At 47.0% G+C, this 19,569-nt stretch overlaps 2 protein-coding genes across 2 annotated transcripts in view; both read right to left on the bottom strand.

The window, feature by feature from the left end:
• Window positions 1–2,677: 2,677 nt before the first annotated feature.
• On the bottom strand, window positions 2,678–15,339 carry Dip-B (Dipeptidase B). The gene is made up of 8 exons (XM_018035975.1): window positions 15,323–15,339; window positions 13,677–13,958; window positions 11,806–11,914; window positions 7,976–8,123; window positions 6,055–6,407; window positions 5,244–5,522; window positions 3,878–4,117; window positions 2,678–3,082 (listed from the first exon to the last, which is right to left on the bottom strand). The coding sequence occupies exons 1-8, from the start codon at window positions 15,337–15,339 to the stop codon at window positions 2,678–2,680; spliced, it is 1,833 nt and encodes a 610-aa protein (XP_017891464.1).
• Window positions 15,340–16,123: 784 nt separating this feature from the next.
• The window catches only part of LOC108631921 (sodium-coupled monocarboxylate transporter 1), a 29,553-nt gene continuing 26,107 nt past the window's right edge, over window positions 16,124–19,569 (bottom strand). Inside the window, exon 7 of the mRNA XM_018036154.2 lies at window positions 16,124–18,879. Coding sequence (XP_017891643.1) covers window positions 17,742–18,879 — 1,138 coding nt within the window. The 3' untranslated portion in view covers window positions 16,124–17,741. The remainder of the gene's footprint in view (window positions 18,880–19,569) is intronic.

Genomic DNA, 19,569 nt, shown 5'->3' on the forward strand with positions numbered 1-19,569 from the left:
TTTCAAGCCCTTGACTGAGGGCGCCCGACCGTGCCCGCGTCACGAGCATCCGAGGATAATCGTGTCGTTTCGTTTAGCGCCCTTTCGCGGGGCCGCGATTCCGGCGCTCGGTGGGAATGCGTGGGATAAACAGTCGCGTCCGGTCCGGCTATTGCCGCTCGATCACTGAGGGAGCGAGGAAGGAGGTAGAATGAAAGAGGGAACTCGCGCGTGTCGTGACCTCTTCGCGTGCTCGTCGCTCGCGGAGAGGAACGGCGGCGGCGACGGCGGTGCAGTCTGCGGGCCGGCCGGCGTGATCAGCAAGGGTGAGAACAGACCAGCTGCCGTAGCTACAGAACCCGGCCAAGGAGAAACGGAGAAGGGAACAAAATACTCTCTGCCATTATAGTAGCCAAAGGAGAACGAAGAGTACGAGGGGTCACGGTGTGAAAGAGGGAAGACGAAGAAGGAGTCCCGGGACGTTTCGCGCGTGTGGCGGCGCTTTCGCGTGATCGACGTAGACGCCGAGGACGTTGACGTCAGTGCCAGCAGCAGCAGCAGCAACAACAACAAGAACAGAGCCGCTGATAAAGAAGACGAAGGAGAACGGGAGGAAAAAGATGAGGAGGTGGACGGACGCGTCGAAGAAGGAAGGAACGACGACGGGACGGAGAGAGACAGATGCGAGGGAGCGAAAAAGAGGGACGCGGGCTCGGCGCGGCGAGAGGAACGAGCGCGAAGGAAGATGCAGAGGAAGAGACCGAAGCGAGGGAAGGCTGGCCGGCGAGCATGGAAGCGGGTCGACGAAGAGGAGCGAGGAAAGAGGAGAGAGAGACCACGGAGGTGAGTCGAGATGATGCAGTTGTGCGTTTGCAAGGAAGGCGGAAGGAGGAACCGCGGAGGGAACCGGTCCCGGTCACTGGGCCACCAGCCGGCCGTCGAACCCGCCACACTGCCCCCTACCACCCCCTACCCCTCCTTTTCCTCGCGTTCTCTCTGTCTCGCGCTCTTCTTTCTTTACGTCCAGCACCTCTCGGCTGCTCCTCGTCTCTGTCCCTCGTTTCGTTCGACCTCCCTGTGCAGAATCGCCTCACTCGCCCCCGTCGCCGGCCTCTTCCGCCCCTCAGACGAAACCTTTCCTAACTCTACGCGCGACGACGACCGAGTACATACTTACTCTCTTGCCACGGAGCTCTTCAAACAATGTCAACCGGCGCGGCGCGGAACGACGGCGATAATGCCACCGGCCACCGCGGCACCGCTGCCACCATGTTTACCGGCTCGAGGCTGTATGCTAGCCGGAGGAGATGCGTCTTTCGCGTGTCTCCCTCGCCCCGCGCGACTTCAACGGTGAGAATGAACACGGATCGGTCCGGTAATAGGGATAATTGTCTCGAGCGTAGAGACAGAGGGTACGCTCACCGCAGAGGCGGTCGATGAATCGAATCGACGAAAAGGGGAACAGAGACACGCGAGGTCGTGCGCGCGGAAAGAATGGTGTGGAATTAGTTTTGGATCGGGTTTTCGATCGTGAGAGAACAGGCGAGGCAGCTACGCGCAAACGGAAGCTTGGCTCGTACACGGTAATCTTGCCGAGATACGCCAAACATTTTCTCTTAATTAAGAAAGGACGTAGCCGTAATTAAGTTCCCTTCCATCTTCGTTCTCCCTTCTCGTTCCAACCTCGCGCCTCTTCGTCAAAACAATCTTCTTCGTTCAGCGACTTCGAACGATGACTTCGTCGTTTAAGCTAGAGCGTCGAAACTATCTCAGTTTCAATCCCACATCGTCCCAACGATCATTCCTTATTATACTTCCTCTTTCATCCTGCTTGACGATTATTCGTCAACTGCATGAATACATGCAGGAATTGTTTATTATTTAGGGTCGGGGGATCTCGGGTAACGGTAAGGCGCTGTCCGGCGACGATGCGCGTTAATTTAGCAATCAAACTAGACAATGCGTTCGTGGACACGGTGCTTGTAGTACGTGCTTGTTCGTTTTATCAGCGACGGTCGATCGACTTCCCGATAGGTGAGGCTCACCTGAATAATACCGGTGCGCGTTATCGCCGTCTGTCCCGCGTTGCAACGCGCGAACATTTGTCATGGGACGGCCGCGATTCACCGCTTGGAAAGATCGGCGATTTCTGACTTGTAGCTTTCCAGCGATTCATGGCTGAATCAGTGATAAGTTGTATTATAATCGTCATAAATCACGAACTCGTATTTAAAGATCGCTCGTCTTATTTTTTTTATATCGTTCCTTTATGAGAATGAATGCCTGACGGACTGAATAAATATTTATCTACAAATAAATTCATTCTATATTTATAAATAAATTCGTGAAATAAATTTCGCATTACTGTTTTCGTTACGCTATGGTAGGTTTCTGTATAATTTTTTTCCCTTCATAATTCGAACGCATTAGAAATTTACTTTACTCGCTGCTAAGACATTTTTTCTAGCTGTAGGTACATAGCTGGCAAATGGTACATAGCTGTTAGAAACTCAGATATCAGGTTACAGATCTCCTTTTTACCAGCAGCCAGTAACGAAATTCTCTGTCTACAGAACTCTGTACAATTGAAAAAGATTCATCCAAAAAAAGCACAATTTATTATACATAAATAAAAGGACTTCACAAAACTTGATTAAAAATAGTGGTCTAAAACAAAATAACAATAAAAAGAAAATATTCAACCGCAAACGTCTTTTGGAACGTTCGGCCTGCAGGCGGGCTGAACGAGGGTAACATTCTCTCCGCAGGGTGGGCACGCGGGGGCGCAAGCCGTGGGACAGCAGGGATCGCAGGGTTGACAGGGCGGGCAACAGGCGCAGGTAACGGCGGTGGAGCAAGTGTTGGGACACGGTAAACAGGGCTGACACGGTTGAAGGCAGACGGGCTTGCAATCGACCTCGCAAACGTATTGCATCTCGAAGGGCAGATCGTTCCTGACGGTGAGGCACTTCCCCTGGATTAGGTAACAGTAAGCGAGGGCTAGGACGGGATTGCCGCTGTAGGGCAGCTCGTGAGGATCAGGCAGATGTCCGAACAGGTCGATGTGCGTGTATTTTAAGGGCGAACAGCTACAGGCTCCGTGCTGCAATCGATACGAGTGAGGGAGTGAGGAAAGGATGGTCGAAGCGCGGCGCCCGGAGGGGATGGAGGCCGGCTAAATGAGGCTTTAAACGTCATTGTAATGGAAAAGCTTTTTAATCTGCTATTAATGCCTTCTCGCGGTACTTATGTTAAGCTGATTGCCTATAAAAAATTCATCCCGCCATTGTTGGTACGGAATGCCGCGTTCGCGGTGTCCTCGCGTATAAGCCTACCGTCGCAAAAGGATGTTGTTCTTTGACAATGACTGGAAGCTGTTGAATATATCATACTTTAACGATTCTCAAGTCGACGTTTACTTACATAGACATTAAATGTCAATTTCAATAAGACAAAGATACTGCTGCTGCATCTGTTGTCGATGTCGACTTTGTAAAATATGAAACTAACTTGCAGATAAACACGAACTCGACGATAGTTAATGGAGAGCTGGTTTTCGAAAACATTGTTCTCAGAGTCAGGAGTATGTGCCTGGTTTTCAACGGGGAATCTCGGAGAGCTAAATGCGAATATAAATTCCGACGGGTAGGTGTAGGTGGTCAGTTTTCTCGATGTCGCCCGTCAGGAAAGAGGGATCGCCTAGCCAGCGTCAGAATTGGAGCACCTGTTGTCGGATCGGGAAAATCGCCAACGGTGACATCCAACAGCAACAATACTGTGTCTCGGATCGACTATCCTTTTCAAAACGACCGGCTTCTAATTCCTTTCAAGTCTCGATCATGTAAACCTCGTCGGAACAAATGTATCAAAGGGAAATAAAGGTGAAGTATGTACGTACCTTGTCCAAGCCAGAGGCCATGATCAGGAAAGCCGATGGACCCTGGTGACCCCTGTGTATCGAGGTGGTCGGTTTGCAACTCGACTGGAATATATCATCGCCTTCTGTTCGGCCCTCGTGGAAGTAGAAATCCTCCCTACGTATCCTCGATATCTCGAACGGATCGCCCATCGTTTCTCCAGACGCCTGAAGTTTCTCCGCGTTGCTGACTAACCGTGCAACAGCGTTGTCCAAAACGATCTAAGAACGTAAATACACGGTTATTTTCCCAATTAAGTAACAGCAGAGTTGGGTACCGAGTTCGTAATTAAACCGCGGATATCTTCGCGAGTTCGTGTATTTATAAGTACGACGACAGACACAAAGTTTAAATAGACAGAGATTCGTTCCTGTAAATAATACAGTACTCTAGCGTGGATATAATGTGCATTACGAGCCCTTGGACGAGTTATCAACTTTGAAAATATAATTTTCAGTTTCACAAATTCTTCGTACTAAAGTCTAATAATTTCCAGTTAGATGAATTCTTCGTATTAAAGTCTAATAGTTTCCAGTTAGATGAATTCCTCATATTAAAGTCTGTTAATTTCCACTTAGATGAATTCTTCATACTAAAGTCTATTAAAAAGTACGAAATTTCTATCCACTTTATCTCTTCAATAAAAAAAGCTATGGAATGAAACTTTTGCGGTTAGAAGAGGTAAAGCCCTCTTTTTAAAATGCCGTTTGATTTATCCTGATACGGGTTTTAGTTCCGGAGATATAGTTGTTAAAAGCAGAAATGAATTTTTCTTTCGATATGTAATATGTAACATGACATCGAAATCCTATGAGAAATTATAAAAATTCAATTATTTATAACATTGTAATATCTGAGTTTAATAAAATGAAGTTCCCGTTTATAATCGCCGAAGGAACTTCTCTCTGAAACACAATTTCATCTCGATCCCTCGATCCGAGCTTTAGTCTCAGAGATATCGTCTCGTAAAGTTAAACGTAATTTTTTTAGCTATATAAGTGCACCGTAATTGTCTTTGAATTTCACTTTGATGTTACAATTTGTTGTACCTTTTATAGTTTTTGTTGAAAAGTCAAATGTACGTTCGGTTTATTTGGGGGAGGAAAACATTTCGCAGTTTTAAAAAAATGACAGAGAAAACCAATTCTGATAAAATATTTTCGTATTTAAACTGTGTAATATGTTTATTCAACGTTTGAAAGGAATTGTGTGTCGTTTTTCGTGTTGAAAAATTTTGTGCCTCGCGTGAATTCGCAGCCCGTTCGTTTGTCAAATTGCAATGGAATATTTGCGATATTTTATTATTTATTCAACAGATGCGCGCATTGATAAAGATGAATGGCTTACCGAGTATCCACGGCCGACGGTGAATATCGCGTGAGGCGTGAGCGTCGCCACGGTGAATATGTGCGGATTAACCGAGCATAGGGCCATTTCTTTCATGTGACAGAGGGCATCGGCCATCGCCAGACGACCCTCGGAGTCCGTATTCCCGACACGTACCCTCACCCCGGATTTCGCGGTGATCACCTCGTCGGAGACGAACGCATTCTCCCCGGTGCTGTTCCTCACCACGCACAAAGCCGCCACCGCTTTCACAGTCGGCGGTTGCAGTAAATTTACCACCTGAAAACACGAATTTCCTTTCCCCGGTGTCTTCGATCGAGAATCCTATTCCCCGGAATAGATCGCGCGATTTCCCATAGAATCATCTTCCGAATACTTATTCCCGCAGGGAGTCCACGATAAACGTTATCACGGAAATCCGATCGCACGATCACGTCGACCGAATCGCCGAGGTTAATCGTTGCGAACGGAATGGCACAACGTTAAATCCCCTCTGCGTCCATATAATAATTTACAGTTGGGAAAGCTTGTCCCTGCGTTTCACTGATTGCATTAAAAATGTTTAATATTTGAATTAGACTCTCTCGTAATATAAAACCGTATCGCTGCGACGTGAAGTTTCCCGGTAATTCGGTCCGAAATGAAACAAGGATAATTATTGTTGTTTCTAGAGATCAGATTAAGAAGCTATGATAGTCACGTCATTTCTCTAACACGCGTCGGTAAAATTCTGATGGTTTTTGCCGTGCTTGCTAGCTTATTACGTAACTATCGGAGTTTACCCCCTCAAAGGTATAATTTAATTTATGACCTGCATGAATCCGATGCAGGCCGCGGCGCCGCATTTGTCTCTGGACATGCCGAACATGTTGCCTTTGGTCTTGATGTCTACGCCGCCGGTGTCGTAAGTGACACCCTTTCCCACGAGCATCACCGTTTCCAGGATACAGGCGGGATTAGGCGGCTCATAGGTCAGGAAGATAATCCTGCCGGCGTGCCGAGGTATCATAGAGGCGGCTCGGTTCACGCACGCGAACAGTGGGTATTCTTGGAGAAGCGTTTCCTGGTCGCACACCACCTGCATCGTCACGTTCGAGCCACAAAATAGCTCCGCCAAGTACTGTTCAACCCTCGGTGGTGCCATTCTTTCCGGGTCCGCGCCGCCTGAGGGCGAATTTTAAAGCAAGCGAGAGAAACAAGATTTAAGACATAAAGGGGAGAGCAGAGATAAAACATTTTTTAGAATACGAATTAAGTCTGACTTTTATAAAGCTAATGAAAACTCGGAAGAAATATAATTTCGCGCTCTGTCCGGAGGATTAGAAAATAACATTAGGAGTTCGGTGTTACACAGTTTTGCACTAAGTTAATGACATTACAGAGAGTGGTAGGTTACGATCTCAGGCAGCTGAAGTAGCACGGAAAGTGCGAAGTTAAGCTATCGTCGTTCGCCGCGTTCAATTGTCTCTTAAATTTTCTGGGATTTACACGTTTAGCTGTTTTCCGCGGCACTATTTCCGAATCATCCCGTTCCGGGTCTGCGACTGAATTTTATCGAACCCGGGCCCGGCACTCGACTGGAGAGGCCGTAAAACTGTATTCAATTGAGAGGACACGCTGCGAAACGGAGAAGCGGGCTCGCAGCGCTCCTCACGCTTCGAAACTTTCCCAATGGCCCGCGTACTTTTTACCTCGCCGCGGAACATACGTACGTTTACTGGCGATATAAGAGAAAATAGTTAAACGAAATACAGCCCAGCGAGCTACAACTCGCGTCACGTTTAATTAAAATTATCGGCCGTTCTTTTACATTACACCGTGAAACCTCTAATATTTTCGAGATCGTAGTAACGGCAAAATTATGCTAAAATATTCGTAGAAGTTAATGTGAACTGAAAAAATTATCAGGTCAACATGGAGTGTTTAATCGTTAATACATTCGACGTTTATTCTTTGTCCGTAGTACAGTTTCTAAAAAAAATAGTATAAATATCTCTGTCGCCTCTAATTACGTTTTAATGAACGAGGCTACGAAAAATTATGGTAATTTTCTAGATACGTACAATTTTTGCAAAAATCCCCTGATCTATAATTCGAGCGAAAAGAGGGAAACGCGGACAGTGGACTAACGAGAACATCGCGGGGAAACATCGGTGAAAAATTAAAAAGGAACTGTGGAAATGTGTAATTGTTCTTGAAGCATGCCGGGGGTGAACGTACGACCTGGTATTTTAAAAACCGGGGCTAATAAAGTGCATCGGCGCCCGACGGCAGCGTCGCTCGAAAACGTATGTACGCAACTTTTTCCCCGCTTAATTAAACGCCCGAGATTCTTCGGGGGAAACGTGCATAGAGAACGGGCTGAAATTTACATTCTCCCTGCCGCGAGGAACGCGAAGAAAACGTCGAATCTACTCGCCGCGATGGGGAAAGAGGAATTCGGTCGCAGAGCCAAATGAAACGGTTCATCCCTCTGTCCCAGTCAATTAAACAACCCGTTCTCCCATGACGATGGCATTCGTCGAAAACTTATTAAAATATTTATACATGATACGAATAAAAAAATTCGCATTTTAGAATTTACGATTATGCGACGCCAGAATAGAATCTGCGCCCGGGGTGCATCGAAACGCGAGAAGGTTTACGCTTTTCATTTGCGTCGGGTGGGCGTGGAACGCGACAAGAGATTCCGCTCGATAGAACAGGAAATATTCCACGACGAAGCAACTTACCGATGTCTCTCGCGACGAATCTTCCGCTTTCGAGCGCCGAGGCCAGCTTCACGATACCCTGAAGCTTCTTACTGCAAATCGGACTCCAGACGCCCAGTTGACAAGCCTTGTAGCACCGATCCGGGCACGTCTCTCGCACCTCCAACGGCTACGTGAAATGATTGAGAATGAGATTCACGACTATAAAACGGACTCCACCACCCATCAAATTTCTATTATTATTAATATTCTTATTCTGAAGGACATTTTCAGCTTCTATTAAAATGGACAAGTGTGCCAGGACGCTAAAGCAGGACGGCCGGGTCAACGGTCGGGCGAATGAAGATACGGAAAAAGCTGAGGGACATGACTCCGTAGGAGGGACCGGCGGAATATTTCACGAGTCGTGGGTAGCAAGTTTCCGCGGCGTGGATAGACACGCTGGTCGAGTCTGGATTTCTAACGCAGTTTCTTGCCCGGGCTTTGTTCCACGGCGCAGAAAATATTAAAGCAGATAATCCTCTTACCCTGGATTCCGCGCCGCCTCATAAGCGGTCATCACACCCCGCGCGAGAAGACGTATGTTCCATTCGAAAGGGTCTCGAATTAATCTCTGCAGCTTTATAGTTTAGCACAAACACCGTCTACGACCTATTCCTTTTTATATATTCTTTAAAAGTCGCGGCGGCGGCGGCGGCGCTCCGTTCCTTTACCTCGGTTTTACATTCGAGTGCTATCTTCTTTTAGACGGGGGGAGTATATAAGAGAGATAAGAGGAATTTTAGTATGGAAGATGGTTTCTCGTCTTCGTTATTCGAGCGCCTGGCATAGTTTCGCGTTAATGTATTCGCTGCTCGTATCGGAGCCGCGTGTCTGTCCCCGCCGGTGGCTATTATTTGGAGATAGGCGAATAGTTGGCGAGAAACGAAAAATCGAGTTAATTGCGCGTAATTAGACGTTCGAATTGCATTTCAATTCCGTGCACGCTTTCGAACCGAAGGCAACGTTTCAAGGAATCCAGTTACCTTCATAAGCATTCTCCTACGATTGGGAGTGAATTCGTTGCGAGGCGGATCGTTTGAAGTACCTGTCTGACGAAAGTATCTCCGGCCGAATTTTCTTCACGGTCTCTTCGAAACGATATCGATTCAATAACGTCGGGAATTCCGAATCCTTAAGAGAGCCTGGGAATTTCAATCGAAGCATCCGAGAATTTCGGCGAACACCGAAACCCGCGTAATATTCGAAGCGGAGCTAAATTACCTGGGACGATCCCAATCCTTCTCAGGACTGTCTCGCGTCTCTGTTTCTCGCAATTACGAGAAACTGAGAGTGTACCGATACGTAAGTTCTGACGCTGTAGGTTAAGATATGCTACACCTGATCTCCCTGGTTATTTGCTTAACGCACTGTACGGTGTGAAAAGTAAAAAGAGGAAAATGCAAAAATAAGCGACTGCGAGAAGTAAAGATGCTCCCGCGTAGGGGCAAAGGTCTCGGGGAACGTCTCTAAAGTGAGAGAAGGAAGTGGGAGACACAGGAAGGAGCCAGCTTCGAGGAAGCGGCGAAACGAAGAGGCGACGCTGGAGAACGGCGATCCGATTACGCGGCGGCGGAATTCCGAGGGCGTCTTCCGGTATTCGGAAAACGATGCCCCGCATTCGCGAGGCCCGCCGGGAGGCCGTCTAAACGACGGAGGAAGTGCGGGACGACGAAAGAAGGAACGAGCTGCACGTCGATGGCTCAGAACACAGAGAAGCTGCCGGGGGGCCTCGAGTATTTCGCTAATTAGGTCGCCCCGCCGGCCGCCAGGATTTAGGAACGCCAGGCATCCGCTATTCTTGGCAAGACCCGGCCCCCTCCCCCTTGAACCCCCGACGGCCCACCCTCCGGGTCCCCTCGCGTCGTCTTATACTGTTATCCAACCTCCTCGCAAGACGAGGCACGCGGCGCTATTGTCTGGTTAAAGTTGCAACGGTGAACCACGCGCCGGAGACGAGTTCTGGCCCGGAAATAAGGGATGAAAGATCTCACGGTGCGCATGCAACAGTGTTCGAAGCGCGCGCCGCTCGATGCCAAGTTATTGATAAGAAGCGAATCTCTAAGGCACGAAACTAGCGCGCACCTGAACGTTATGCTCGGAATTCGTTAGAAGCCAGCTTTTGATTTCGTAATGCAATTTTCGAGATAGTACTTAGACGGATCGTTACCAGTCAACCGAGACCCTCGATGACAGTGTACTGCCACTGCGTTAAATCCATCCCGCGCGTTTAACTTCGTTACGTTTCATTTCTGATTGCCAATGGAGTGATACGTCAGACTTGATATCCACGATATCAGGTTCTCCCGCTAATTGATCTTCTCCCTGAGTGGCGTTATCGATAATTCCGCAGTGTCGAGCAGTCAATCTTATCCGACAACGTTGCCTGTTTCCGATCGCAATTCCGATCGTCAAGCACAGAAATTTAGAAACTAATTCGAGGGTCAGAGACTGTTCGATAAAATCTTATGAAGCATCGTTTTGAACGTTTAAGTCCAACGTAAAGAATTTCTCTTATCGAAGATAGAGGAACACAGCGAACACGTTGCGAGTGGCCGGACAGAAAGGCGTTGCGTAGCGTCGACGGGACGAATACGGGGATTGGTACAACAGTGGATACGGGGTGCTCGTAAGACACACTTATCCATCAGCCGCATTGCTCGCGTCGCCGCTGCCGTTGACAGGTGTTGTTTAATAGCTCTGTTGACCGCGCGTTTCGCTGCTGATACCTGTCACGCGCCGCCGTTGTGTTTACTCAAAATCTCGTAGAACCGTAAACGAGCTCGCTAAATTCTACCCGCTCCGATAACCACGGTCCGCGGGAAAAATGGTCACCGATCGATAACAGATATAAAGGACGAAAGCACGTATGCAACGCGCGGCGAAAGTTGCCCCGGAATATTGAAATATCAATTATTAAACGGCGACCTTGAACCGATCCGATCGATTTCCGGCTGAGCAACGAGGTCGTTCGGCTGGCTGTAAATAAATCAGAGGACCAAACTTTTTAGCCAGATTGCTTTCCAGCGAGCAATTATCGTCCACCGTCGAGGGTATTAAGGAGAGAGGGAATCTAGAACGTTCAATTATTCGGACCGGGATCGATCGTTCATCAAGTGAACTAACCGAGTGCGGCTCGTGTGACGAGTACGTATTACCGTTTCGCTGAAGCTCGCCCGAAAGACGAGGCGGGAATCGACGAGTGGACCCTGGGTGTCGCCGGTTATGGATTAAGACGTCGGATAGCCAGTCGGTTTCGGATCTGTTTGGCCTGAGGCGGCTGGTACCGGTGTACCCGGTAGATCCAGGTCGGTTTAGCGAACGATATAGTCGAACAGCCAATCGGGCCAGATCGGCGGGAGCAGCCGGACCGAAACACGGGGGCTGAATTCCTTTCAAACACAGGCCATCGAGCTTCCCTATTCTACGAACGTAGCCCGAGCGCTATAGCTCTCCGATCGTGTTTGTGTGCGTTGTCTCTGTTTGATTGGTTTAAATGGCGCGGCAGCGACCACAATTCGACCGACTATCTGGGAAACGCTTTAACCAGCCGTGTTGCCTACAATTGAGCGCCGCGCGTTTATCAGCGACGTTGACGTTACTAATCTTCGACTGCTCCATTTTCTTCTAGGACTCGCGTCCGATTTGTCTCCCAAACCTCACCCCATCTCTGACGATACTGTGTCGTCAGTATACATCGAAAGGTGAACGGCTGAGGAGGAGTTACAGACTCGAATTCGCGTTAATCGATTTTTAATTGAGGATGTGAGGCAGCTTTCGATGATCTCGTTAGATTTTTATTAGGTACTTACGACGTACAGTCCTTCCAGAGCGCCGAGGAGCGTAACCAGCTCGACATTCTCGAAGCGGATGTCTGGTAGAAGCGCGAACAGCGGACACCTCACCCCAGCTTTCAACGCTCTATTAAAAAATAGATACGTAGTTAGCAACGAAGATAAGAGAATGTAAGAAGTATGATATTAATCGGCCTCGTTTAGCTGCAACGAGACGTACAGCATCGCTGATGTCAATCTCGGCTGCGCGACGTAAAACCGACGATCAATCTCAATAACCGTCAATTCGTCGACGAAATCAATCACGTCGCGCAAATATTAACCCTGGAATTATCAAACTGCCTGGCCTCGTTACGAAATCGAATCGACAGAGAAAATTATTCCCTTGCAGCGACGGTAACGGGGGGAAAAAACAGCGGAGGGAAACAATTTCGCGGGACATTCTGTCCCTCTGGGAGTAATCCCTTCCGCGCGTGATTTTCCTGCCCAAAACTGTTTTTTCCCCGGCCCGTTTCAATTAAACGGCCGGACGCAGTGTCGCGCGTAGAAACTAGATCGCGATCGATATCCGTGGGGAACGGACGAAATTAATTCTTTTCTCTTCGTTCGGCGACGTAGTGCGTTCGTCACGGGATCCACCACGACGCGGGCCTCGAGACTGGTGGAATTTCATTTTTCAACGGAATTTCGCGACCGACGGGATATCATTTCCGTTCCGTGCGAGCGAAAAATAGACCATTAGCGGTTTCACGAAGAAAGTCTAGCATCTAATGCACGCGGTTGATTAATTGCGCTGAATTCGAGGAAGTAATCTATGACTTAGGTATCTTCATCAAGTTGTCAGATTGGCTACATTCGTCGTAGCTCTTTTATCATTTATACGTTCTTGTTTACGATCTCATATCTCGTGGCTATTCAGCGGATCTATGAGCGATGACCATTCGCTATTAATTCCAGCTTTGACGTTTTAAAAGCGAAAACCGCAAAAGACGGGACGTGGAAAAAACGGGCACCGTCGAGTATACTCGTCTATGAATATTTATAATCCCGTGTCTCCGTCTCATTCCGTATTTATTAAGCGGACGAGAGGCAAGCAGAGACCCGCGAATCAAGGGTGCGGGCGTCGTAAGTAGACATCGGTCGATTCACTGTTAAAAACTGATAGGTCTGATGAATCATTCAGCCGGGCGAACGCCGGCTCTAAGTTAACTGTTCCATGCACGTTCTCGTAAATATTCATCAGTTTTCATTTATCTCTCCTTTTGGAGAACATCGATCAAATGGAATGATAAAAAGAAAAGAGTGAAGTGAACGTTAAAGCGTTATCTTTCACCTTTACGGATTAAATTTAGAAGCATATCTCTTTGTTCGATACTAAAAGGACAGGATGATTTAGGAGAGTGATTTTATGGGAGATCGAACAGTTTCGACACTATAACTTTATTATGGAATCTTGCCTATCATTTTGCTCGCGCGTCTCATGTTCCACTGCACTCGTCGTCAGCCACCTGATTTGTCGCCCGATTCCGGGCGCGAAATCGTGCTTCGTTATTCGACAAACGAGTAATCCTAGTCCGTCTAATGAGCCTACATTCCGATCCAGCGCAGCGTGCCAATTAAGCCGCGCAATTAATAAGCAATTACGCCGCGGCCCGCCCCGTATACATAAACTTTGTTGCACCCTTTTTCCAGCCAGCAGCTGTAATTAACAAGTCGCGCGTAGCCGATCGCGTCACGCGTAGCTGAAGCACGCGCCACTTTAAAGAGTGATTAATCGAACTAATAGGTCTGATTCAAACAAACGTGATCAATATTACAGGTAATTAGAGTTACGATTGAAACGATTGAAAGGGTAATCTGTAATCGGATAGCTGTTTTTTAGATACCACCTCTGAATCCCTTTGGTGGCCGCCTCGGCAAAGCTACGCACGTCGTGGTAATCCATGTTAAGCGGGCCGGTCGGACTGTAAATTAGCCTTTTCGCGGGCAAATTGATGGGCAAAACCGCACCGATCACGCCCAGGGCGGAATCGATTTGGGCAGCGCAGAACAGGACCGTTTTGAACGGCTCCGGCTCGTCGAACCCCGGCGCGCACCCCGACACCAGGATTATGCCGTCGTACTCGCAGCTGCAGATGTTCGGCTCGATTTTCAGCTGACACGGCATCCATCTGAAACGACACGGCACGGCTTCCGTTTACATTTGTTAGCTATCGATGATCCTCTACCGGCTATATCGTCTCTACGAATATCCCGTCATTAGCGGTGGCGATAGAAATTACGTTTCTAACGGCAGCAACACTTTTCCTATCACTCGGTGCAGGTAGACTCGAGACAGATTTCGAATCGCCTTCACCGTAGACAGTAGAATCAGAGCGCATCCGTTGTATAATCGATAAACCTCGCACGGGCGGGTCTAAGTGAAATATCGACGCAATAGAGACGCGTTAGAAGTTGAAAGGAAAAGAGAATCCTCTCGCGGTGAAACGATATCTCTCCGAAGTTAGACAATTCGATACGTATCTCCTGGCACACAAATCTCACCTGCCCTCGCAAGTGACCACAGCTACCGTCCTCCCACCGGAGATTTATATCGCGGAGAACCAACTTCCATCGGCCGCCCTCTCGAACCCGGCTCCTTCTCGTCGTCCCCCTTCTTTCCAACGGGAGAGAGAGGCCGCCCTCTCCTCGAAATCTCAATTACCTCAAAAACGTTAAACACTTGCGCCGCGTCGCTTTTCAACGAAAAGTTGAATGAGTTCGAGAACTAGTTCCCGACCGGTATTACATCGCCGGGATTCCACCGGCACCGGGAGTTGCCCCGCGAAGAATTTTCGAATCCCACGCGCCCCTGTTCGCGGTAAAGTTTCTACCGATTCTGATTCTCGCGGTGCGTCTGAGATACCACGATCCCCCGAGATTGGAGGACGCGTTTCAGTTTTCGTTATCAATCTTCAACAAGCTTCGCGTTTATCACCCGCGAGTGGCGGACGAATGTAAGACCGCGTCACACTTTATGCTCGCTTCTTCGAATTCCGAAGTTTCGTCAAACCCGTTTTTCCGCGAGGTTTAACGATCTCTCATTTGTATGATTATCCAAGAACACGTTAAGTGTCGAGCTCGGTGTCTTCATAACTCGAACTGAGTTCCTGTTCAGAACTTTTGTCAATGAGACTTGTTCTTCGGGAGCGGCCAATTAGCAATCAAAGAACGCAATTCCACGGACCAAGAGACACTAAAACGGCAACGAGCCGAAGAATCGAATCGCGAAGGTTTCCAGAGAAGTTTATCCGGTCCGAATCCGGATTTATTGTTAACTCGGCCGAGGAGAACGTCTCCAGAAACACGAGAGTATTCACGTAGAGAAAACCTGACTCTCACTCATCCGGTATCAAAGTTGAGTCATTAGAAACGTTCATTGCTGACATAAGTATTACGATGCACGATAAATGAGGACTACTATTCTCATTTTAATAGATAAAAGAGAGGAAGTCTGAGGAAATGTAAATGCTATGTTTTATGGTCTTCGGCTTACCTCGATTCCACTGCCATGACGCACACTGTGACAGGAACGTTTTTTAAGAAAACTCGTGTCTCTGCCTCGCGGAATCGTACGTTCACTTTCTGTCAACCCTTGAGCCTCGTCTGAAGGGTCGCGATCGAAGAATCGTCGAAGGAGACGTCGAAGCACAGCTCCGAAACTACGAAAACATCTAGGAAAGAAAAGCGACTATCTATCGATCGCCTCTGCTACCCGCTTCACATCGGATATCGATACAGGATTACATAAAACGTACCGTACGTCTCAAATTTCAATTTCCTCTCATGCAATTTTGTACGTTAAGTTAAGGGATATTTATGTTCTGATCCTATCCTTGTTTTCAAATAAAATTCATACTCTACGTTCTACGTCATTCCTTTCGAGCAATTTTCCTACGCAGATGCACAGCGTTTATTTGAAGCGATCAATAGATCTTCCTCAGGACCTCAAACCTCCCGACAAGCTAAACGATAAACTCGTTTAATGTTATCGTTCACGTTAATATAAATTCGCCTAAATTGATTCTCTTGATCGATGAACGCGAAGCCGATTTTTAATCCCGGCCTGATAATGAGACGCGATGCGGCAAACCTTGATAAATTGTCGAAAGTTCCTTGAACGGTGTCGTCGATAGCAAACACGATTACGTTCTGAGTGTTTGATTAATGAACATGCTGTTTAATGCATACAGGCTCTTCTTATAGATTTTCTTCATTGTTAAACGAAGATAAAGTACGCTGAGTTATAAAGGAAAGGATCGGTTCAGGTGAAACTAAAAAATGAAATAGAAGTCGGTTTTCAACAGAACACTTACAAAACGTGATATATTTATTGTATGCAAAAAAGGAGAATAAAATAAATATTCACAGTTGTCTCGTACAGATCCATTCGGTGCGCTACTCGTACAATCATCTCTCATATGTATATGTATACATATAGTATATCGTTACAAAAATAACGCGTAATCTATATAAAACTTAATTAATATTCGCAGAGTCAGAGTTTCGCGCAGTATTTTAGAATCGCGAGTTCTCGTGAATCGGAAGTCAACGCGAACGCCTCGTTCGTTTCATTTGCATAGTGATTCATTCAGCCGTCGCACGGAACTCTGACCTTAAGAATCTGAACCTCGTGCAATGGACGTATTAACATCCGCTTGATTCCTCGCAAATCATATCACGATTCAATACTTTCGTTACGAACGTTAACGGCAGAGGCAGTCCTATTCAAACGCGAATCTATATTACGTCTTCCTTCGTCGATAACGAATCATTTTTCTCGTCGTGTAGAGAAAATATAATCCTATATTACATGTAGGTTGTAAATCCCTAAGAATTTGGAATTACAGTAGATGAAGTATTGCGAATATAAGCGAATCAATTGGATTATAGTTTTACAGCCCGTGGTACGACTGTCGCTTTACAGGATAGATTAGCATCAGAAGAATTGTCCTGTCGTTCTTATTAAGGTTGTATGAATCCTTAAATAAAAACACTTACCGGGTAGTATATTAATTATTATAATAATAATTTAATTATAATTTTTAGTAATAATTTTATTGACATTCGATGGAATACTTTTCTTAAAACAAAATTGGGCTGTCGTACTGGTATAGCCCCTTAACTCGTCCCGGGGGATTCGCACCTTCCCTTAGTAAACAATGAGTATTATATGTATACGCGTGTATACGTATAACGTACAAGTGTCTTTATGGCAAATTCACAAAAAGGAAATAATAATACGTAGTCGATAAGTATATTGTCGACGAAAATCTGCGAACTCGAAATGTTCGGCGTTCATAAGTTCGTCGATCGGAGCGGGAGAGTGACATCACTCTCTCGTCGCTCGTCAACGAAAAAAGCGAGTGTAAGCGCGTATGGGGAAAATCGAGTCAGCAGGTAGACGCAGTTTCGCGTGCAACCGATAAATGCCACCGTTTGTAGCCTGCAAGCTACCGATGCGGGCTCGTGTGTCGGGAGAACATGGAGGGAAAACCTATCGGCGCGACGCCGATCACTCTCGTCGAGTTTCAATATTCGTTACTCTGTAACTATTATTGAAAATTTCATTTACTATAACTTGATTAATTCCCGACAACTTCGGTTCTTTGTACTAACTTCTACCGTGTAAAATCGCGTTACTACCCGGCTGTACAAAGCGTAACTGTGTCGCGATTCTACGGAACGCTCGACGAAAATATTAGGTAACTAAACAACTACGTACGTAGGTAAACTATCGAAAAAAATTCTCCAAGATTCAAACGGAGGAACTAGAAAAGACGATCGCTCACCCTGTAGGCTCGTCAACTTCGATTCCCAGTTGTGCGCCAAGGGAACGCCGTAAGCCATTCCGGTTCGCTCTCAAACGTAGTCGAGCACAGGATTAAGAGAGGTCGGGACCTCCCCTCCGGTTCTCAGAGCCGGGTTCCTTTGCTGACCTCGTTCGTCACGTCCAGCGAGACGTTCTTCAAAGCGTTCAGCTTCTCCCTGTAGTTGTCGGCGATGTGAAATTTCCCGTAATCGTCGACGATCCCCTGCAGAGTGCCGTTCTTCTGCATGCCGCCGTTCGCAATCGAGGTCATCGACGACGAGGAGGTAGCGTTGGCCATGTCCTGCTCGGCTTGCAGCCGCGTGCTGCTCGCGTACAGTCTCTGTCTACCCGGGAAATACCGCGAGAGTTTCACCGCGAACGGATGAAGCAGATGCTCCTCGTACATGTCGCCCTTCGGGTCGGCCGTCAACAGGCTGACGATGATACCGACGATCACGGTCGACATGCTTCCTATGAACGCGTAGTACATGTACGTGATGCTGTAGAGAAACTCTAGGGGACCCGCGGTCGACGTTCCCGCGGTTGCGTTAACGAAGTTCTGATCGCTGGTGACATTCGGCACGACGAACTCTACGATGCCCGGTTTCGTGATCCACGGAGAGAACGTGTCGTTCCGGCAACCCTCCGTGGACAATGGTAACACTTCCACAGTGTTGCTCTTTGTTAGGTAACCGAAAGTCATCCACATAGTCGTCACGTGGCTGAAGATCATCCCAGCTGCGGCACCTTTCCAATTCGCACATGGTACCAGCAAGGCTAACAGAAAGACGCCGAGAAGGGGACCCGAAGTCGCGGACGTCATCAGCAGTGATGATTCTATCACGCCCGATAGCATCGCTACGACGAAGCTCACGCCTATTATTATCACTCCATAGATAACGCTGATCATTCTGATAATGAATAGCTGCTGACTGTCTTTCAGATCTCTCATCAGCGGTATCTGACCGAGGAAGTCCTCGAAGGTGACGGTCGCCAGAGAATTCAGGTTCGACACGGCCAAGGTCAACGCGCTGTTGAACAGGGTGGCCATTACTAAGCCCAGCAGGCCGGGGTAACTCAGGAACTTGTCTTCCACATAGAACGGCACGATTTCGTCGAATTTCGAGATGTAACCCAACGTGAGCGGATCGCAGTCCGCGTAATTGGTGAAGATTACCATGCCCACTACCCAAGAGAGCGAGAAGAGTACGAAGACTATCGGCATGTTCGACATCATTGTTCTGTAACGAAACGTACATTTCTTCATAAATCAAATATAGTACCATTTAAGTGAAGAATTTCATCTGCGTGATTATTATTTATTTATTTATTTATTTATTTATTTATTTATATTCACATTTATTTATTTATAGCACGTAGCTTCCGTCTAATGGCTGGAATTATTGCAAAGAACAAAATGAATTAAAAAATAACAGAAACGTGGAACTGTGAAATAAAATTTACGCGATAACACGTGTATCCCTTGCGGTTTCGTATGGAAAATCGTTGCCTGGTTTTATAAATATGAAACGTAACGCGAGAATCGGATATCAATTTATTCATAACCGTTCGATCGACGCTTATTCCTGGACCTGATCTTAACTGAACGAGCTTTAAGAGCGCGAAACGTATGTGCATACATATGTATGTCGTCCTTATGTGAAGATACACACGGTAGAATTGATACTGTTGACCTTAGAACTGCTAAAAGTTTGGCCGGCTGCCATTTAGCCCCAATCTTTGGGCGCCACGGGACGAAGGACTCATTGATTATGTGGTGAGAGGAAGTACGGACTCCGACAGATTTTCCCGAATCAGAAACCGCTTAAGGATATATTGGCTATACAGTCAATCCCAAAAGTATATGTACCTTAGAAAAACGCATTTCTTATAATTAAAAAGAAATCAGACATCGGAAGAACAATGCTAAT

This window comes from Ceratina calcarata, unplaced genomic scaffold (genome assembly GCF_001652005.2).
Source record: "Ceratina calcarata isolate Rehan_Ccalc_2016 unplaced genomic scaffold, ASM165200v1 scaffold97.2, whole genome shotgun sequence".
In the NCBI taxonomy this organism is placed as follows: Eukaryota; Metazoa; Arthropoda; class Insecta; order Hymenoptera; family Apidae; genus Ceratina; species Ceratina calcarata.